The 23722-nt window shown below is 35.3% G+C and overlaps 1 protein-coding gene across 6 annotated transcripts in view; it reads right to left on the reverse strand.

Annotated features, from left to right (window-relative positions):
- Positions 1–23722, reverse strand: part of PTPN4 (protein tyrosine phosphatase non-receptor type 4) — a 229257-nt gene that overhangs the window by 75541 nt on the left and 129994 nt on the right. For all 6 annotated transcript variants that reach the window (XM_042954198.1, XM_042954195.1, XM_042954196.1 and 3 more), the window contains 2 exons: positions 11816–11904; positions 1127–1190 (listed from right to left, as the gene is read on the reverse strand). In XM_042954198.1, coding sequence (XP_042810132.1) covers positions 1127–1190; positions 11816–11904 — 153 coding nt within the window. The remainder of the gene's footprint in view (positions 1–1126; positions 1191–11815; positions 11905–23722) is intronic.

Here is a 23722-nt window from a genome sequence, read left to right on the forward strand (position 1 = left end):
ACTAACATAAGAATAAATAATTTATGGTATATTCAATCAATGGAACACCATGTAGCAACAGAACAAAGTACTGCTATGTGCAACAGTATGGATGAATCTCATAATGTTAAGGTTAGAAGGTACACAACAGGAGAACATTATGTATGATTCATTTTTTAAAGTTCAAAAATAGGCAAACTAATCCATGGTGATCAGTATTTACCTTTCAGAAAGGTTAATGACAGCAAATGAGCATCAGATCCATCAGCAATAAAACCAAGGTGACAGTAACATTCTACATATTAACATGATATATTATTACATACTTACCAAACACTATACTTAATATTTATACACTTTTTTGTGTGTTTCAATAAAACTCTATAGAAAAAAACTTTCATATTTTGTGAGGATAAAAGGGAAATCATAGTTGCTGATAAAATACAGTTGATTCAAATATTTTTAAGATTTCAAATACATTTTACACACACATACAACTCCCTTGAAATCTGCATTAATTTGTTATAATTTGCAAGAAATAATTTAAGTCAAAGGATAAAATTAGTTTAATTTGATTAAATAGAGAAAATCATTTACAAGATGAAATTCTTTCCCATGACAACTCAATGTGTTGTATTTAATATACAAAAGGACACCACCATTCACACAAAGGGAGGAAATGTACTATACATTCATGAACTAGAAACAAAACTAAACACTCAGTTTCCCTAAAATGAAATGAGCATATATATGAAAGAAAGTGTTATAGATCAGTTAAAAAAAAAAAAAGAAGAACATATAAAATGCTCAGTTACCACCTTCATGACTAGACCCTGGCAACTGACAATGAACATCACAATTGAGATCAGTTTCAAAGTTCAAAAGAGAGCAGAATGGTTATTTAGAAGAACTTTTTAAATCAGTACCACAGTAACACTGGGGAAATAAACACTGTCATAAAATGTGAATTAACTAAATCGGTGGGCAGTTATCAACCTCACACTGAGAGTCTGGCCACGAATGACTTCATTTCTGAAGACTTCGCTTATATAAATACTATTTGTTTATATAAATGTTATTTATATTTATACAAATAGTTTTATAAATATATTCATTTATATTAATAATGATTAAGATCATCACTCACCAATTCTTTTCTAAGTTGAATAAAAAACTGTTTGCACTTAAAAGAAATTTTTACAATCTTCAACCTGGATAAAAAGAATGAATTGGAGTGTTTATAATACTGAATGAAGATAAAAACAGTAACTTAAGAAAATAATTCAAAAAATAATCTTTTAGCTGTATATATAGTAGCCTCTGAACATTTAATCATATATACACACATTACATAAATAATCTAAAGATTCTGGTGCTTCATGAAAAATAATTAGAATCTATATACTCAATTGAATAAAGTTTTATCAGAACATTTGCTGTGAACTATACATTTTCTAATTTTCAGCTCTAGAGAAATACATAAAAACACATATCACAAATTAAAATTTCAAGATATACCAACAACATAGTTATTTACTTTTTAAAACTACAAGTAGTTTTCTGGTTCTGTAAGGAACTCAGAAATCACCACTCCAATGTATTAAGTACAAAGCTCAACAGACTGAAAAACCAACAACTCTTCTTGACTCCATAAGAGACAGGAGGGCACAGGGCAAACTGCTACCCTCAAGGCCTGAGACCAACAAGTGCATGCAGAGAGCTGCAGCTTACCAGAGCAGAGACTCACGAGCAGAAACTGCCAGACGAACCAGTGCCAAGGCAGTAAAACCTGAACCGTAATTTAAGAATTGTTGGAGGCTCCATGTAGCCAACTTCCAGAGTTAAAAACTCCAGAGGCACCCAGTCATACAGGGGGCTCCTGCAATATTGTTAAGATTTACCTCTAGGAGTTCCATCAGGTTCGCAAGGTACACGTCAGAGAAAAATATCCTTGGGTTTCCAGCAAGAGAAGGGGAAAAGGAACCATCTTGAAATACACCAGAGCACTCTGTTCTTAATAAGGTCCTTCAGGAGTAACTAGTTAGACAAATCCTAACCTGCTGGGGTACTACTACCAAAGCTTAACTAGCCTGGGGAAGCCAAACCAACTCCAGCTCACTCTAACCATTCTATCCCACCTAGCAGGGAGAAAAAAAACGAGAAACACTTGTGAGGCTCACAGTCTAGAGGCACAGGCTCACTAAAACACTGAGGGCTATTCATAGGATACAGCACACTTGCCTTTCCCCGACACCTGACAACATTACTAAGAGCCTATTTACAGCAGTTCCTTTAACTAAAATACCATATCTGGTTATCAAGAAAAAGTTACAAGGCATACCAAAAGGCAAAAACACGATGTGAAGAAACAGAACAGAACCGGACATGGAAGAGACGCTGGGATGATCAGACTGGGAATTTAAAACATCTACAATTAATATACTAAGGACTCTAAAGAATAAAGTAAAAAGCATATAAGAACAAATGGGCAATGTAAGTACAGAGATGGAAATCATAAGAAAGAACTTCAAGAAAATGCTATGGGTAAAAAACACTGTAACAGAAACAATACATTTCATGACCTTATTAGTACACTTGACAAAGCTGAGGAAATAATCTCTAAGATAGAGGATATATCAGTAAAATACTCCAAACCCAAAAAGCAAAGAGAAAAGGATGTAAAAAGAACAGACTATCCAAGAACTGTGGGACAACTACAAAAGATGCAATATACAGTAACATATGGTAATGAACATACCAGAAGGAGAACAAAGTAACAGAAGAAATGTCTGAAACCAAAATAACTAAGGAATTTCCCTAAATTAACACCGAACATCAAAGCACAGATCAAGAAAGCTCAAGAGAACACCAACAGGATAAATGCCTAAAAAAACACACCTAGGCATATCACTTTTAAGTTACAGAAAATCAAAGATAAAGAAAAAATCTTGACAGAAGCCAAAGGAAAAGACACCTTACCTATAGACGAACAAAGGTAAGAAGAATTACATCCAACTTCTCCAAAACCATAAAGAAGAGCGCATTGAGAGAAAAAAACCACCAACCCCTTATTTTGTATTCTTGAAATTACTCTTTAACAAATGAATGAGAAATAAAGACATTCTCAAATAAAAGTAGGGGGACTTTATTGCCACGGACCTGCCTTGCAAGAAATGTTAAAAGAAAAAATTAATATAGGCCCAAAACTTGGATCTATATAAAGAAAGGTAAAACAGTGAAGAAGGAGTGACAATACAATAAAAACTTGATTTTTCATATTCTTAACTGATCTAACATATAACATTTTCTTCAAAATAAGAAAAGCAACAATGTATTCAATTAGGTATGCTTCTGTACCTATCATATATGTATAATTATATATATATAAAGTTATATACTTCTGTAGGCTTATAAATAAGTGAAAGGATTGACAGCAATGATACAAGGGACAGGATGAAGAAATTAGTATTATTTCATTATAAGGTACTCACACTACCTGGGACGTGGCATATTATCATTTGAAAGTAGACTTGGACTAATGTAAACAGGACTGCAAACTCTAGAGCAACCACTTAAAACAAGTAAAAAAAGAAGTAAAACTGATAAGCTAAGTAAGGAGAGAAAATGAGATCATATAAAATGCTCAATTAAAATAACAAATGGCAGAAAAAGAGGGAAACACAAAAATGGAAACAAAGAACAAGGGCAACAAACAAAAAAAGTAATGAATATGGCAGATACTAATACAAACATCAAAAATCCTTTAAAAATGGCAAAAGGCTAAATGCAACAATTAAAACATACATTGTCAGAGTGGATCAAAAAACAAGATACAACAGTATATTGTTTAAATATAAAGACATATATAGGTTAAATGTAAACAGATGGATAAAAATATACCATGCTGGGGCGCCTGGGTGGCTCAGTCGGTAAGCGTCCGACTTCAGCTCAGGTCATGGTCTCATGGTTCATGGGTTTGAGCCCCGCATCGGGCTCTGTGCTGACAGCTCAGAGCCTGAAGCCTGCTTCAGATTGTGTCTCCCTCTCTCTCTGCTCCTCCCCCACTCACACTCTGTCTCTCTCTCAAAAATAAATAAACATTAAAAAAAATTAAATACATATATATGTGTGTGTGTGTGTGTATATATATATATATGTGTATATATGTATATATACACGTATATATGTATGTGTATATATGTATATATACATGTATATATGTATATATATGTGTATATATGTATATATACATGTATATATGTATATATATGTATATATATATATACACACACACCATGCTAAGACTAATCAAGAGAAGCAGGAGTAGTAGGGTTGTAATGGCCATCATGGGGACTATAGTTAATAACACTGTATTGTATATTTAAAAGTTGCTAAGACAGATCTTAAAAGTTCTCACCACAAGAAAAAAAAATTGTAATTATGTGTAGTGACAAACATTGACGAGATTTACAGTAGTGACCATTTTGCAATATATACAAATACTGAATCATTTTTGTACACCTGAAACTAACATAATGTTATATGTCAATTATATCTTAAATTTTTTTTTATTGTTTATTTATTTTTGAGAGAGAGAGAGATGGACAGAGCTCGAGCAGGGGAGGGTCAGAGAGAAAGGGAGGAACAGAATCCAAAGAAGGCTCCAGACTGCGAGCTGTCAGCACAGAGCCCTACGTGAGGTTTGAACCATGAACCATTGAGATCATGACCTAAGCTGAAGTCGGACACTTAACAGACTGAGCCACCCAGGCACCATCAACTGCATCTTAAAAAAGAAAGAATCAAAAAAAAAAAAAAAAAAAAAAAAAAGAGTAGTTCTAATAATTTCAAAAAGAACAGACATTAAAGCAAATAAAGTTATCAGGGATAAAGGGCATTCCACAATGATAAAGGGGTAAATTCTCCAAGAAGACATTATGAAACCTTAATGTGTATGCACCTTAAAACAGAGCATTAAACTACAAGAGGCAAAAATTGATAGAATTACAAAGAAATACACATGAATAACTAACATAGTTGGAGACTTCAACACTCCTCTATCTGAAATGGAAAAATTCAGCACATAGAAGATCATTAAAGACATAACTGAACTCAACAATATCATCAATTTAATGGATATAATTGACCTTTACAGATTACTTCTTATAACATGAAAAAATATTCTTTTCAAGCTCATTTGGAACATTCACTAAAATAGACCATATTCTCAGCCATAAAACACACCTTCACAAATTTCAAAGGATAGAAATCATGTAATATCTACTCTCAAAGCACAATGAATTAATCTAGAAATCAGTAATTACTGATTTCTACTGGAACATCCAGTAGAAAAAAGAACTACTGGAAAATCCTAAAATGCCTGGAGAGTAAATAACACACCTATAAATAAAACATGAATCAAACAAGAAATCAAGAGAAATGAAAAATTATTTAACCTAAATGAAAATGAAAACACAACCCATCCAAATACATGACACACAGCAAAAGCAGTACTTAGAAGGAATTTTATGACACTGAATGCATATATGAGAAGACCAAAAATCAATAATCTAAGTTTCTACTTTACAAAAAGAAGAGCAATTTAAATCTAAAGTAAGAAAAACAGTAGAGCAGAAATCAGTGAAAAAGAAAACAGCAGACCAACAGAGAATATCAATGAAACCAAAAGCTAGTTCTTTGAAAATTTAATAAAATCAATAAGCCTCTACTTATTGAGCCAGACTAAGAGAAAAAGAGAAAGTACACAAATTACTAATATTAGAAATAAGAGCAGACATCACTACAATTAAAAGCATAGTAAACAGTGACTGAAAATCAAGTTTTATTTATATTAATATGAAATAAAGGTTTTTGAATTACAGCAACAACTTAAAAAAAAAATAGTAAAAGAATACTATGAAGAAGTCTATGCCCGTAAATTTGATAATCTCAATAAAATGAGCCAATTCTTTGAAAGACACGATCCGTCAAAACTCACAAAAGAAGAAATACACAATCTGAATAGGCCTGTATTTGTTAAAGAAATTTAATTAACAAACTTATTAAAAAAAGAGGACCTGAATAGACATTTTTCTAAAGTAGACCTACTGAAATGGCCTACAGACACATGAAAAGATGCTCAACATCACTAATCCTCAGGGAAATGCAAATCAAAACCACAATATCCCTTTCCACCTGTTAGAATGGCCAAAACCAAAAAGACAAGAAATAAATGTTGGTGAGAATGTGGAGAAAAGGGAGGCCTTGTGCACTGCTGGTGGGAATGCAAGCTGGTGCAGCCACTGTGGAAAACAGTAGGGAAGTTCCTGAAAAATTTAAAAATAGAAATACCATATGACCCAATAATTCCACAATTGGGTATTTACCCAAATAGAAAGGAAATACTAATTCAAAAAGATATACGCAACCCTGACCCCGGATTGCTATTGTTATTTGTTGCATTATTTTCATGAAATCCACCCATATCCCCCAACTCCCAGTGCTAAGCTTCTGCTGCTACTCTTCAGGAAGGCACATAGCCTCCTCGTATGTGTACAGTAATCCTCAGAGGACAGTGGTACCAGTCATCCCATTCTTTCAATAAGCACACCCAGCTGTAAAACTCCCCTAATTACCAACACATTGCTCTAATGCCCGGAGGCATGAATCCTTCAGAAGCTAAACCAATCAAATTATGGTTTCTTTAAAGGAACATTTTGTGAGGTAAGTGTGTGAGGCTATTTCCCCTAGTTACCTTGCTTTTGTCTCCCCTGTTGGCTTTCAGTTTCCCTAGAGACTCCTTCTTAAATAGTCTGAGTCTGGCAGTTATTTAAATTGTAATCCCCTGTTATTATACAGGAGCCCTTTGATGTGGTAGTAAAGTGAGGGTTGGGGAGGAATTGTTCTTAAACCCATGATTAGGTCTCCGTGGTTTGGTGGTCTGTGCTACTTGGCCCTGACCTCCAGTGCTTTCCAGCTCACCCTCTCCTTAAGTGAGACAAGAGGTATAGTGGGGGCTAAAAAAAGGTATTTCCTTCCCCCACTTTGGTTATGCTTTGGTAAAATCCATGTTGGTTAAGTACTGCTAAGATAGATTTCCTTGAGGGCAGACCTTTGTTAAGGAGAAAAGAAAGCTCTGAGCATGTTTCAAAATGTTTACTTCTCTGCTCACCCCACCATGCCCTCCAAACAGGAGTGGATTTTTCTCCACTCTTCAGGCTGGGAACCCGGTGGAATGTCTAGTGATAGTAAAATTCATGACAGTGTGGGCATCTTTGTAAGGCTGGGGTTCAGGAGTTTTCATCTCTCAAGCCAGTTTTTGCTCAGTCTCCAACAATTAGTCAAATAGCTTTAAATTAGTCCTCCCAGTGGTAGTATGTACTGCCATGAATACTGAGGATCAAAAGAAATACTTACGTTCCATGATGATTCAGATATAGTAGCTTTAACAACTTTAAATCCCATCTATTCAGTTTAATTCTTTTTTTTTTAAATTTTTTGAATGTTTTTTTAATTTTTGAGACAGAGAGAGACAGAGCATGAGCAGGGGAGGGGCACAGAGAGGGGAGACACAGAATCTGAAGCAGGCTCCACGCTCCAAGCTGTCAGCACAGAGCCCGACACGGGGCTCGAACTCACAGACTGTGAGATCATGACCTGAGCCGAAGTTGGACGCTCAACCGACTGAGCCACCCAGGCGCCCCTATTCAGTTTAATTCTTGAAAATAAAATTTAAAATGAACAGTATATACTTTGCAATCAATATCTTAAACATTCACATCTTTTTGTGTGTGCATGACCTAACTTGTACTTTGATAAAGACTTCGAAATGTGGGGTGCCTGGGTGGCTCCATTGGTTAAGCATCTGACTCTTGATTTCATCTCTGGTAATGATCTCATGGTTTGTAGATTAGAGCCTTGTGTCAGGCTCTGTGCTGACAGAACACAGAGCCTGCTTGGGATTCTCTCTCCCTCTCTCTCTGCCCCTCCCCACCTCAGAATACATAAACATTAAAAAAACATAAAGAAAGAAAAGGGGCACCTGGGTGGCTCAGTCGGTTAAGTGTCCGACTTTGGCTCAGGTCACAGTCTCATGGTTTCTGAGTTCATGAGTCGTCTATGCTGACAGCTCAGAGCCTGGTGCCTGCTTCAGATTCTTGTCTCCCTCTCTCTCTGCCCCTCCCCACCTCAGAATACATAAACATTAAAAAAACATAAAGAAAGAAAAGGGGCACCTGGGTGGCTCAGTTGGTTAAGTGTCCGACTTTGGCTCAGGTCACAGTCTCATGGTTTCTGAGTTCATGAGTTGTCTATGCTGACAGCTCAGAGCCTGGTGCCTGCTTCAGATTCTTGTCTCCCTCTCTCTCTGCCCCTCCCCTGTTCATGCTCTGTCCCTCTCTCTCTCAAAAATAAATAAAGATTAAAAATTAAAAAAAGAAAAAAAGACTTGGAAATGTGAGTTATATTTCTCAATATTAAACTGTTTCTAAACATATTTACCAATAAAATAATATGCCAACTCCTTAGCAGAATATGTAGGATCCTTCACAATTGGAATCTAATTTCTCTTGTAAGCAATATCTTCCTAAATTTTTGTTCCCTTATTTCTGTCTTCAATGAAGACAACTGAAAGAGAAACCAAACCAAACAGCTCTTCATTTCCTCAACCCTTACTATTCGGCCTCTGCCACTGTTTGCTACCTCTACCTGAATTCCTTAAATTCACACCTACCTCTTCCACACTTCCTGCTTCACTGAGGAAATGTCTATTCATCCTTTAAAATCCATCCCACGTATCGTGGAGCCATTAAAAATTTCCCTAGAGCAACCGTATCCTTTGTGTGTCCAAAACAATTTGTCAAAAACTCTTCTAGAATCCTTATAATAAAAAAGGTATATACAATATAGGGTTTTGAAACTACAGAAAAATTTAGATTATCACTGTATTATTTTATCCCATATTATCTGAAAAGAATTTTTCAAATTTTGACATTTATATAAAATATAAAATTTATATAAAAATGTAAAATATAAAAATACAAAGTAAAATATTTTTAAAATTGTCTTTAGTAAAATCAGAAATGTATTACAATCAAAGATGCACATTTCAAAAGAAGAGAGGTTAGAGAGGGAGGGAGCCAAAACATAAGAGCCTCTTAAAAACTGAGAACAAACAGGGTTGATGGGGGGGGTGGGAGGGAGGGGAGGGGGGGTGATGGGTGTTGAGGAGGGCACCTGTTGGGATGAGCACTGGGCGATACTTGTATGGAAACCAATTTAACAATAAATTTCGTATTAAAAAAAAAAGATGCACATTTACCATTTCACTGTTATGAAAACTGACAGTGAAGCTTTTAATTACATATTTTCTTATTGTTATTAATTGTATAATTCATTCTTGTGTGTCCACTAATAGGCAGGTGCCATGTCTTTATATCCTCCTCTGAACATATCATGGTTTGAATTATAGTGAATGATATATAGCAAACATATAAAAGATTTGATATGAAACACTAAATGATGCTTAATTTTCTTTAATGGACTTTGTAGAAGTGTAATTGACATATATAATGAAATATACCAACTTCAATGAACAATTCAGAGAGTTCTGACAAATGTAGTCAGTTATGTAACTACCACCCACCAAAATCATCACATAACATTTCCATCGCCTCAAAACATTCCCTTGTGTCCCTCTGCAGTCAACTGCTTCCTTCTATTTTCAGTTCCTGGCAACCACTGGTCTACTGTCTCTATAATTTGTAGAATTATATAGAATTCTCTAGAATTTCATATAAATAGAAACAAAGAATATGTTTGTGTTTGGCTTCTTATACTTGGCATAAAGTTGTGAGGCCAAGGCATCCATATGGTTTAGTGTTATCAATAGCTCATTTCTTTTTATTGCTGAACAGTATTGATTGTGGAAATAAATCCTCTGTCACCAACTGATGGACATCTGCAGTTCTGTTTTGTGGTGTTATAAATAATGTAGCTAGGAACATCAGTGTAAACCTCTTCATATGAACTTAGGTTTTCATTTCTCTTGGGTAAATTTCCAGGAACAGAAATGCTGGATTATATGGTAAACCTATGTTTAACTTTAAAGAAACTGCCAAACTGTGTCCAAAGCTGGTGTACTAGTTTGCACTCTCACCAGGAACGTATGAGATTTAAGGAGTTTTGCTTCTTGCCCTCATTTGGTATTGTCACTTTTTTTTTTTAAGTGGAGCTATTCTGTGTGTGAGCAGTAGTTCACTGTGGTTTAATCTGCATTTCACTGATGACTGAACATCTTGTCAAGTGCTCATGTACCATCTGTGTATCTCCTTTGGTGGAAGCGTGTAATCAAATATTTTGCCTCTTCTTTTTAATCAGATTGTCTTCTTACTACTGAGTTATTAAAGTTCTTTATATATTCTTGATAGGCCCTTTATCAAATATGTATTTTACAAAAGACTGTGTCTTTCTCTTTCATCCTCTTTAGAGTCTCTTTTGAAGAGCAAAAGTCTTTAATTTTCATGATGTTCATCAATTTTTATATTTTATGCTTCGTATGGTTTTGTGACCCATCTAGGAAGTTTATTGTTATTATTTAAACAAAGTTGTGGCAATTTTCTAAAATAACTGCTTCTGTTACTTATCATATTTCTATTAAAGTGACTAGTTACAAAAACCTATTAAACAAAAATCACAGATAGTTAAAAATCAGGACCAAATCTTTTAAAAGGAGATGTAAAGAGAAACAGAGTAATACAATGTATTTATGTATTTGTTTCTGCTGCTAAAGAAAATCATTACATTTATTTTAAAAAACTGCAGCTGCTCATATAATGCATAAGAGATATGGTCAAAGTGATTTTTATGATTTTCAACTTATCCCCTTAAAGGAAAGAGGCAGATCCTACTTCTTCTTTTTCCTCGTTCTGGGACACAGAGGGTGAGTCATCCTGGACAATGAGGACAACATGCTAAGGACAGCAGAGCAGTAAAACTGAAGAAACAGGAGTTTTAAACCCCATGGAGCCACCATACTTTCCTAGCACCAATTTAAACCACGTAATAGCAGATCATAGATGCAGCAACCACACCCATGCTCCAACCGATAAAATGGGACCTCACTTAATGCACTTACAGGAAATACTGTAATGTGAAGCAATCATGGAGTGGGTGCCTGGCTGGATCAGCCATTAGAACATGCAACTCTTGATTTCGGGTTTGTGAGTCTGAGTCCCACGCTGGGTGTAGAAATTACTTAAAAATAAAACTTCTAATGGGGGTCTGGGTGGCTCAGTTGGTTGAGCGTCCGACATGGGCTCAGGTCATAACCTTGCCATTCACGAGTTCGAGCCCTGCATCAGGCTCTGTGCTGACAGCCCAGAGCCTGGAGACTGCTTCAGATCCTGTGTGTGTGTCTCTCTCTGCCCCTCCCCCACTCATGCTCTTGTTTGTCTCTCTCTCAAAAAAAAAAGATAAATAAATAAAACATTAAAAAATTTTTTTGAAACACTCAAAAAAATGAAAAAATAATAAGGCAATCAGCATGGTGCAAGACACAGAGTAAACATGACAGTATTAGCTACTATACCATAGGGCAAATTTAAGAGATTCTCCAAGAGAAAAATTCATGAAGTAGTATTCTTTATAAATATTGCCCTGTCTGGATTAAGCAAGTTTTCAAATAAACAATTTAATTATTTTGGTAGTCTCTAGTAGATTTCAAGTGGGATAAGATGCATGACAACATTAATATACTTCAACAACCACTTTCTTTAATATGAATTATTATATTTAGTAATATAATGGTAAAAGCAAAAATATTGATGGAAGTTCTTACCATGGAAAGGTATTCATTCGTACCCTGTTCTTATAAATCAGAATTCCTCCTGACATCACTCCAATCATAATTTCATTGTTACTTTGATCCTTCAAAAAAAGAAAATGACAAATCTAAAATATTGGACTTTTCTTGTTAAATATATATTTTAAAAATAGGATAAGGATTTTTTTAACACAATGTAACATATCTGAAGGCAGCACATAATTGCATAATATTTACAAACCCACATAGTAATTTTTACCTCACGAAGATAAAGAACATACTTCAATCAAACTTAAATGTTAGAATATTAAAATTCATTATCTACAGTAAAAAATGATCTCAGGATTCCCCACAGTGTATAACTGGAATTGACTCTTTGAGACAGGGAATCAAAGGCCTTCTCACCCTGTAGAACGATGAAGTAGGATCTATTCTTTCATTTCTAAATTATTCTAACCTAATTGCTGTGTAAATACAGTGTCAGAATTGCAAAATTAAAGAAAATATGGAAGAATTCAGAGTTTAGTGAAGTGTAACCTATAAAAAAACAAGATTTCCAATATAATGATAAATCCTATAACTAATGTAATACAACAAAAAAATCATGGCAGTAGAGTAGGGAACAACTGTTGGAGAATTTGAATGACTATGGAGAAGAAAATTTGAACTGTGCTTTGAGGAAAGGAAGGGTTTTCATGATAACTCATCCAACTTGAATAGCTAATCTGTACTACTGAGAAAATGTTGAATTAATTTCTCAGATGCGAATCAACCTTGAAATAGTGTTGCTAGTTGACTTGAAACATCCTATAGGCAAGCTAATGCTTTTAGCATTTAGCAACAATGCTTTACCCCCTACCATTCATATACTCAGAAGACAGAACTAATTAATGAAATTACAATCAAGATTTTATAATTGTGCCCCTAGGAAAAAAAATCCTTTAAAATGTAGTTTCAATAACTTCTAATTAAATTAAAAAACTTACTAACTTCTGTGACAGGAAAATAAATACCAATGGCCAAAGTAACACAACACTGAGTACTGTATGACCAACTTATTTAGCAATAACCAGCATTATTGTACACTGTTAGGGTTCTTAAATCATTTTTAAAAAAATATCAATTAGAAGTCTGGACCAAGATGGCAGACGTAATATATGTTCCTATTGCTCCTTCTGCTCCCACTCTCATACCACAGAAGATACATAAAAACAATCCGCTTGAACGTAATCAACAGACCAGACATTTTGAGAAATTTGTAAAGACATAAAGAGGATAAAATCAGATTTTAGGAGAGAAAAAAATTATAGAAGACCACAGCTTGAATTAAACACAGAAGAGAAAGTTCTGTATGGAGGCAGAAAGAAGGTATAGTCAACAGATACAGTTTCACAGATGGCAGATGAAGGAAATAAAGGGAGCCCTCAAATTACTGTCAGGATGATCAGGTAGAGAACAGCTAAGGTAATTAGCTCCTATCAACTCTAGAATCCTGCCCTGTCTGGACTGAATTATGGGACAAGGAAGTATGTGCAGCTTATCTAAAATACCAAGTGTGGATACTGGGGACAGAAATTAGAGCAATCCTCAGAATGGATGGAGAACCTCAAACTGAGAAAGGCAAACTACAGGCATGTGTTTCGCGGCAATATTTTCCTTCTCTCCTCCACCATCACCTAAAGCAGGCCATAACAAAGAGAACGCTGACAAGCAAGTGGACTAAGAATCACAAATGCAAAAGGAAGTATACAACCAATGATCACCAAGCACTAGAGAAGAACCAATACATTAAAGAGATATACCAAACTCAACAAATAGATAAATCAATCAAGCTGCTATGTTGGCAGAAAAACATGTTTAAAAACAAAAAAGCAAAACATGTTCAGGCTCTCTAGGAACTCAAGTTCTTAAATTATAGCTATCTAGATATGAAATGGCAATTCCCAAGGTGATGCCAGAAGTGAGCAAGATAAAAAAAAAAAAGAAGTGTTATGTCCTTAATGGACACAAATGCTACTAATTCCAGTGTACAGGAAAATGCATGAAGACCACCTTATTTTAAAATATCTTTGTGTTTCTTTTTACCACTTACTACTACCTATATTATGCTATAAATTATGTTATTTAATCTATTTATTCTTTACTCTTCTTCAGTAGAACCCAAGTAGCAAAGCATAGGGCCTTTGTTTTTTCCACTATTGGGTTGTTAGGTGTGTAGAAAAGTGTCTTGTAGAGTTAACCCATGAACAACACAGGTTTGAACTGTGTGGGTACACTTATATGCAGACTTTTTTTCAATATAGATTTGTAAAATTTTATAGATTTGCAACAATTTCAAAAAACTTGCAGACAAATCCTGTGGCCTAGAAATATAAAAAAAAAAAATTTTTTTTAAGTTAGGTATGTCATGACTGCATAAAATAAATGTAGATCCTACTCTGTTTTATTGTTTATTACCATAAAATACACACAATTATATATATATATATATATATATATATATATACATATATATGCATTTTAAGTTTATTTATTTATTTAAGAGAGAGAGAGAGAGAACAAACACATGTGGGGAAGGGGTCGGAGAGAGAGAATCCCAAGCAGGCTCTGCACTGTCAGTGCAGAGCCCAACGTGAGGCTCAATCTCAAGATCATGACTTGAGCCAAAACCAAGTCAGATACTTAACCAACTGAGCTACCCAGGTGCCCCAATACACACAAATATATTATAAAAAATTAGGATGTATCAAAACTTCTGCACACTTACAGACCATACAAGGCCTCATTCACAGTCAAGAGAAATGTAAACATTTGTATGAAATCATAACTGCATAACATTTCCTGTAGTACATATTGTATCACTGTAATAATTTCATAGTCACCTCCTGTTGCTGTCAGCTCAGGTGTTGCCAAGCATCGGCTTAAAATATGGTGTGACACTAACCATCTCTGCATGTGCGGTTTGGTCTCTCCAATAAACTGCATCTAGCAGCAAAAGTGATTTCTCACAGCTCTTGCTTATTTTCAACGTGTTTAGTGTAATACCATAAACTTCCAGTAACATCATGGGGCCCATAAAAAGTGCTCCTTAGTGATGCTGGAAGTGTTCCCAAGAAGCAAAGAAAATCATGACATCATAAGAAAAAAGTTGAATTGCTTAATAGACTGAGGCCTGCAATTGTGGCTGCCTGCTGTTTCAAGATAAATGAATCCAGCATGAGTACCATTGTAAAAAAGGAAAAGGAAATTCATGAAGCCATTGCTGCAACTATACTAGCATGCACAAAAACCTGGTACTTGGTGCAAAATGTGCCTTTTCATCTCATATTGAAAATGTAGCTTTTTTGTGGGTAATGGACCGCTATAAGAAAGGTATGCCTCTATCTATAAACTCTAATATGATGTGAGAAAAAGCAAAGTCATTATATGACAACGTAAAGCAAAAAGAAGGTGTAGGATCTAAACCTGCAGGATTTAATGCCAGAAAAGGATGGTCTGATAATTTTAGAAAGAAGTTTGGCTTTAAAAATGACAAGAAAACAGGAAAAGCAGTCTCTGCTGAGGAGTCAGGAGACACGTTCCCAGGTGCCATTCAGAAAACCACTGAGGGGAAAGGGTATCTGCCTGAACATGTTTTCTTTTTTTTTTTTTTAAACGTTTATTTATTCATTGTTATTACAGAAAAGGCCATGAAAGCCATCAAGCTCGAAACAATAAATTCCTGGGGGAGAAAACTGTGTCCAGATAACTTTACAGGACTTACTACAGAGCCAGTCAAGAAAATCATGAGACGGATTAAAGACGGAGGGTGAAAGGTTTCATGATACAGACCTATCAAGAAACTCAAGAGCACCGCACCACAGGATTAACAAGGTGACTTGATAGAGGTGAGTGCTCCCAAAATTAGTGCTAGATGATGAGGAAGAAGTGGAAGAAGCAGTGAAGCAAGAAGGGGAAGAAGCAGTGCAGCAATGAACTGACACTGGACAACCCAGCAGAAGAGTTAATTATTGAAGACTGCTTTTGACTTTTCTTTTGCAACATGGGCCCTTCTATGATAGGAGCACTGCAACTAAAGCAGACAGTGGAGGAACTGGTAACCATACAGAAATTTTATTAGAGAAGTTAAAGAGCGAAAAAGCCTGGTAGAAATTACAATGCATTTCCATAAAGTTACACCGAGTGTGCCTACCTCTCCTGCCCGCTTCCACCTTCCCCGCTTCTTACACCTCTGCTCACCTCTCAGATAGTAAGACCAACCCCATTTCTTCTTCCTCCACAGCCGACTCACTGTGAAGACGAGGATGAAGACCTTATGACAATCTACCACTCTATGAACTGCAAATAATCATCATGCTATTCGGCTTATAAACTTATCTGTTGTGAATGCATGTGGGTATCTTTGTGCAGAAATCTGACCATATGGGAAAAACTGTATGAAACATTTTTGTGCCATTATCATCAGCAATGTCTAAGTATTCGCCTGGAGAACATCATGTGCAAGACTCATATGGAAGTGGACAGCCTATCCTTATACAGGAATGAGGTCTGTGATATTTAATATAAAATTAATAATGTGTTAGTTTGCTTAGTGTTTTATAATTCTGCTTTCAAAGAATTACATTACTGTGCAGTATGCCTCTTTGTCTCATAATTGGAGAAACTGTATAACTAGCCTACCATCATCGGTAAGTAGTTTTTAAAAAAAATAACAATGCTTCCGATATTGTATCAGGACTATGAGTGCAATATTGTAGGCCATAAATATTTTATAATGATTCATTCATTGGTACATAGCATTCATACCGCTGCTTCTCCATTATCAATGTATGAATCGTTACTCCTGTAAATAAATATGTATTTCTTTTTCACATTAACTTTTCGTTTTTGATGTCTAGTGTTAGTAATACACTTAATATCTACAGTGTTTTGTATAATAGAAGACAATATTGATGTAGGTACTGACAAACCATTCATCTTGTATATAGACGATGTACACTGATCAATAGAGTCCTGTAAATGTATTTTTTCTTCCCGATGATTTTCTTAATAACATTTTCTTTTCTCTAGTTTACTTTACTGTAAGAATGTAGTATATAATACATATAACATAAAAAATACATGTTAATCAACTATGTTATCAGTAAGGCTTTGGGTCAACAGTTGTCGATTAGTAAAGTTTTGGGGGAATCAGAAATTACATGAAGATTTTGGACTGTACTGGGGGGATAAAGGTTGGTGCCCTTAACCCCTGCACTGTACAAGGGTCAACTGTACTCATTTGTTAAATGTTAAATGAATGGATCTCTATCACCAGTAGGAAGAGGTCTTAACTGTTTAGCTTGGCACTGTAGGCCTTTAAACAACCATCCCATCCCACTTTATCCTCCCTTCTAACTAGAAAAAACTGTTTCTCATCAAGCCAGTTCTGTGATGTTTTGTGCACCCATAATTACATATTTCTTTAAGGCGGTTCTCACACCTTCTTCGTGTTTCTCTAATGAATCAAACCAAAGTCTAGATCAAGCTCATATTTTTTTTTTAAGATTTTGTGCATTTTTAATTAAAAATTTTTTTAACGTTTATTCATTTTTGAGACAGAGCGTGAGTGGGGGAGGGGCAGAGAGAGGAAGACACAGAATCCAAAGCAGGCTCCAGGCTCTGAGCTGTCAGCTGAGAGTCCAACTCGGGGCTTGAACCCAGGAACCAGGAGATCATGACCTGAGGTTAAGTCTGATGCTTAACTGCCTAAGCCACCCAGGCACCCCTTGAGTCCATCTTCTCTGTGAAAATTCATTAGCCCACATGAACAAGTTTCTCACCCAGGGACAGAACTCCAGACCCCCTTCTAACCAGATCCCAGCCCACCTGACATGCATGTCCAAAAGAGTAGTCACTAAATGCATGCAACTATTTAAATGGAAATTCATTAAACTGACATAAAATTAAAACTTCACTTCCTCAATCACACTAACCACTTTTTGAGTGACAGCACAGGTCTAGAACATTTCTTGCATTTCAGGGAGTTCTTCTGTAGATAGCTGCAAGACCAGAGCTGTCCAACAGTAATACAGTACAAGCCACATGTGTAATTTATGTAATTACACATAATGGGTGGCTTAGTCGGTTAAGCATCCAACTTTGGCTCAGGTCATGATCTCATGGCTCATGAGTTCGAGTCCTCCGTCAGCGTCTGTGCTGACAGCCCTGAGCCTGGAGCCTGCTTCAGATTCTGTGTCTCCTTCTCTCTCTCCCTTGCTCATGCTCTTTCTCTCTCAAAAAATAAACATTAAAAAAAAAATTATCCCAGTAAATAAATAAAAACAAAAGACTTAAGATAAGACTTAAGAATTAAGTGCAGCCTCCAGTGAATTAACGGATCCAGGCACTGAACATCAATGGCTACTAACATTAAAAACAGAAGTGAAAACCAGACATTATGTGCCTCCTGATAAAATCACACAAAAAAGGGATCAATCCTTACTCTGAACATGCCCCTTAATCAAGCTGCCAATCTGCAAGTAATACACAGAAAGCAGAACACGTTGAGTTACACCACTAATATATGATCAGTACAGTCCAGACCATGACAAATTAAAGGTGAAATGGCCCAGTTCTTTAACATGAAAATTTTAACAGAGATTAACAGAGATTTAAAGTGATCTAGTTAAAATAAACAAACAGCAAGGCCAAGTTGTAGTATCTATGAAGGCACACTTGGGTGATAAAACCATAAAAAAATACAAAGTAGGAAGGGGCTATTATCGTGACAGGGCACAAAGAAGGTTTCTGGAATGGATGGCTAACATCTACTTCTTGACTTGGGGGGCAGCTGCCGATGTTCCCTGAAATACAGTACACAGTTGTGTATCTGTTTTGTAATAGGCTAAAAAATAACAATGTAAATGGTTGAGATTTAGGATGAATATGAATATTCTAATATTTTTGACCCATACCTCAACCTATCGTTATTCCATGACCTGTAGTGGTCTTCCCTCCTTTCCTTTGGAGAATACTGTTCTAAACACAAACTGCACAGCTAAGACTACCTAATGTTCTAGCCTGTCTATTGTCACAGGTTAAGAGTAAAGTAATTCAATCCCACTAAAATTTTATATTATGGGTGGGGGAAACATTAATTTTAAGTGGTGTAGGGTAGCTATGAAAATAATTTTAATTATTTGTAATTATTAAAATATTTCAAACAAATATAGAAATACCAGGAAGTCAAACAGCATCCCTCACCTTCTCTGCCTCATTCCCCAGGGATAGCCACTACTAATATTTTATGTTTATAAAAAATATAAATACATATTTTATATAACTACACAATTTCTTTAATCAACAAAAAATATGATATCTTATTCTGTAAATTATTTACTGCTGCATAGTATTCCAAAGCATGGATTTATCACAATTTCTTAACCATTTCTGTTCATTTATTTAGTGTTTCTAATTTTTTATTACAAACAGTGCTGTAATAAAAATTCGTGAACACACTATTTAAAACACTTATATAAATATTCTACAGGATAGAATCTGAGAAATGGAAATGATTGAAGATTATATGAATATCTGCACTCCAAAAGGGTTATATCAAGTTATACTTCAACAATGTTTCAAAATGTCCACTTTGCATACTCTTACCAATAATGGATATTTTTAATCCTTTGAATTTTTGCAAATCTTATGAAATTGGTTTCTCCTTGTTATTTTCATGGTTATATTTTATTTTTTTAGATTTTTTTAAAGTTTATTTATCATTTTTATTAGTAACCTCTACAGCAAATGTGGGGTTCAAACTCATGACCTCAATACCAAGAGCCACATGTTCTACTGAGCCAGCCAGGCGCCCCTCAGGATTCTATTTTAGAGGATTAGAAAAAGCAAGCAATTTTTCATAATATCAATCATTTGTATTTCTCCTGTTAAATGCTCATCTTTTTCCTATATTTCTAATTACATGTCCATAAAAAATTAATCCTTAGAATATGAAATATGAATACAAAATAAGAATATTATGAATAAAATAAAATATGGATATTAAAAATTTCTGTAATGTATGTTGAAATTATGTTCTCTTTTAACCTTTAGCTTTATGTTTTCCCCATATATGATTAAAATGTTTATGTTTATATGTTTTTAATGTGGTTAGGCATAATATACATTCACTAATTCAAAAACAAAAGTTTGTGTGCCTTACGTAGGCTTAACAGTGTAGGCAAACTCAAATTATTCAGTGAAAATGAACACAGGTAGTTATCTACTGATCCTTTCATAAAGATGTCTGATACATCACACACACACACACACACACACACACACACACACACACACACACAAGCTATGTCTAGACAAGATGTGATGAGTGAAAGCACACAGCAGAATTATGGAAAGTCACTGGGTGATCTGAATACTCTAGGGGGACACAGATGAAGTCATATATACTGCTCCACTCTGACGGAAGAAACTCTTTTCTCTGTTTCAAGAGATTACATTTTTAAATTATTTGATTATTCTAACCAATCTGTCAGAAAGTTTTCAAATGCATGTAAGTTAAAAACAGTGTTTTAGAAGAAGCTATAAATTGGTTCTTCAATATAGAAATAGACATCGTATGGCTAAATTACTTAGTATCTCTGTGTCTCACTTTCCTCATCTGTGAAGAAATGACAACACTCCTACCTCACTGGGATACTGTAAGGATTAACTGAGATTAATATACATAAAGTCTTAAGAAGGTGTTGGACACTTAGTAAATGCTATTTAGGTGCTATTATTATTACTTGTGTCCTGTATGGCAAAAACCTCTCAAAATTACTGTCCTCGTATTCCTTCTTGTATACTCTGTAATCAGCCTAGGCCATCAAAGTACCCCCAAACTGTTCTTACAAGGTCACTGATGACTTCCACATGTCTAATCCAGTTCTCATCTGACATAGTTGAACACTCCTAATTTGCTTCTCTTCAAAGACACACACGTGTCTGAAAGACAGGCTTTCTATCTATACGGTTGCTTCCTCCTGGTTCTTCCTCATCTCTCTAATCTCTGAAGTGTTCCAGCTCTGAGGACCTTTCTCTTCAGTATTTACTAGATTTCTCCGAGTGCTCTCATTTCATGGCTTTGAATATTAACTATGAGCTGACAATTCCCAATGTCTGTCTTTAGTCCAGACCTCTCTTCTGAACTCAGTCCTATACACTGAATTGCCTACCCTCCTTCGTGTGGATGTGTAAAAAGTCTTCTAAAATTTGACTGTTGTGAGACTAATTCTTGACCCACCCTTCCAACCTGCTTCTCCCTGGTCTTTCCCATCTTCCTGAATAGTTACATCATCTGTCTAGCTGTTCAGACCAAAAACTTTGGAATCACTCCTGAATCCTTTTTCTCTCACATCCTATAGCCAATACATCAGTAAATGCTGTCACTTCCATATTCAAAATATATACAGAATCTGATTACTTTTCACCACCCAACTGCTACAACCACCATTATTTCTCACCTTGATCATGGTAAGAGTCTAGCTGGTCTCTTAGTGCCTTATAGAATACTCTCAAATGGCAGCCATTGTTATCTTTTCAAAATGTAAATCACACCAAGACTTTTATCTCCTCAAACTGTCTACTGGACTTGCTTAGAATTAAAAGTTGTAGTGTTTAAAATGTCATATAGGGGCGCCTGGGTGGCTCAGTCAGTTGAGCGTCCGACTTCAGCTCAGGTCACGATCTCACGGTCCGTGAGTTCGAGCCCCGCGTCAGGCTCTGGACTGATGGCTCCGAGTCTGGAGCCTGCTTCCGATTCTGTGTCTCCCTCTCTCTCTGCCCTACCCCCGTTCATGCTCTGTCTCTCTCTGCCTCAAGGATAAATAAACGTTAAAAAAAAAAAATTAAAAAAAAAAAAAAATTAAAAAAATAAAATAAAATGTCTTATAAAACCTTAGTCCACCTTAAACTAATCAATACTCTTCTTTCCTACCTTATACTGCACCAGCCATAATGGTCTCTCTGCTGTTCCCTGAACTTCCAAGCAACCTATTTCATGGTTTTCATTGATGTCTCCTCTCCCCTAGATATGCATCTGCATAACACCTTCAAATCTGTTGATAGTCTCAGTGAGGCCTTCCCTGATACCACACTTTGTTGGTCTCACTCCCCTTTCTCAAGTAATTTTCCACCACAGCATCTATTACTATCTGATATGTTATGTATTTAGTTAAAGAAAAATTAAGTATAATGTACATATATTAAAATGTATAGGGGCATGTGGGTGGCACAGTTGGTTGAGAATCTGGCTCTTGATTTCCATTCAGGTCATGATCCCAGGGTCATGCAATAGAGCCCTTTGTTGGGGTCTGAGCTGAGCATGGAAACTGATTAGGATTCTCTCTCTCACTCCCTCTGCCCCTCTCCCTGCTCACGCTCTCTCTCTCTAAAATAAAAACGTTAACATTTAAAAAATAAATAAAATGTACAAATCTTACATGCGCAACTCAAAATTTTACATATATACCTACACATACATATATATATGTCTGTGTAATCAACACAAAGATACATATTTTCAAAATCCAAGAAGGCTCCCTCATGAGCCTCCCAGCTAATAAAACCCTTCCACAGGTGATTGCTATTCTATTTGCCTATTACTGTAAACTTTACTTCCATGGAATACCTACTATGTATTCTGATATACTCAATTATTTGTTTATAGTCTGTCTTGCCCACCAGAATGCAAGCATCATGAGGGTTGGGTTTTTTTTACCTGCTTTACTCAGTGCTGTATCCACAGTGTCTATAAACAGGACTTGGAACATAGAAGGTGCTCAATAAATATTCATTGAATGAATGAATAATCAAAATAGCATCATTAAGCTTTCCTTTCCTTTGGAACGCTGAAGGGCAAAAGTTATTTTTCATTAGAATTATCTTCATTATTATTACAAATACCTATGGAAATAAGATACTGACAACAAGCCTAAAACTTGAACTGTTTTAGGGTTAATTTAGAGCATCCTCTACTTAACTGAAATCCTAAAGCCAAACTTTCTGTGATTACTTTTACATTTAGGTAACAAGGTTATGCAATACAGAGTTCACATTACACTGACATCCTTATAAAACAGAGATTGAACTGGAGGACCCATGGCATAGGTGTCTTATAACTCTATTATGTTCTTTTATTCTATTCTCACAGTTTAATAAACACTGGTTTTCATTAGAAAAGATAATAGATGTTTGGTGAGCCCTCAAACCATTCATTTAACAAATTAAGACAGTTTAATTACACTAGCAATTACTCCTGAGATAGTGCTTTTATAACATTTTAAGAGGTCAGAAATTCTTCACAAAAATGTAAATTTAGCTCCCAAAATGTTCCTTGGAATTAATATCATATGTTCAAATTGTATTTTCAAGATTACTTTCATATCATTATTTCATTAACTGATCCTAACCAAAAATTTGGGGGTAACTAATCCTTATTCTTTGTAGGTAAGAATCTGAGAATAAAGCAGAGTGCTGGGTGGAAATAATGACTGCATTTGCATCCACTGTTTATTTAGAAGTGTATTTCTTGATTTCCAAATGTTCAGAAGATTTTTAAAGTTTCCTTTTGTTTTCAAAAATTATATTGTGTGTTTGAAAATCATACATATGTGGAGTTGCTGGATGCGATATTCTACATAAATCAATTAAGTCAAGTTTGCTGATTGCATTGTTAGTCTAAAAATCAGCAAGATAAAGATTTTAGCTATCTGTTCTATCAGTGATCAAGTAAGGAATATTATAAATTATCACTTTCTTTTGCTCCAAAGAATGGGGAAAAAAATCTGCAAATCACATACCCATCAAAAAAGTGTATCTAGAATATATAGAGAGTTCTTTAAAAAAAAGGGGGGGTAAGAAAAGAAACAAATAATGGGCAAA

The sequence above is a fragment of the Panthera leo genome, chromosome C1 (assembly GCF_018350215.1).
Source record: "Panthera leo isolate Ple1 chromosome C1, P.leo_Ple1_pat1.1, whole genome shotgun sequence".
Taxonomy (NCBI): domain Eukaryota; kingdom Metazoa; phylum Chordata; class Mammalia; order Carnivora; family Felidae; genus Panthera; species Panthera leo.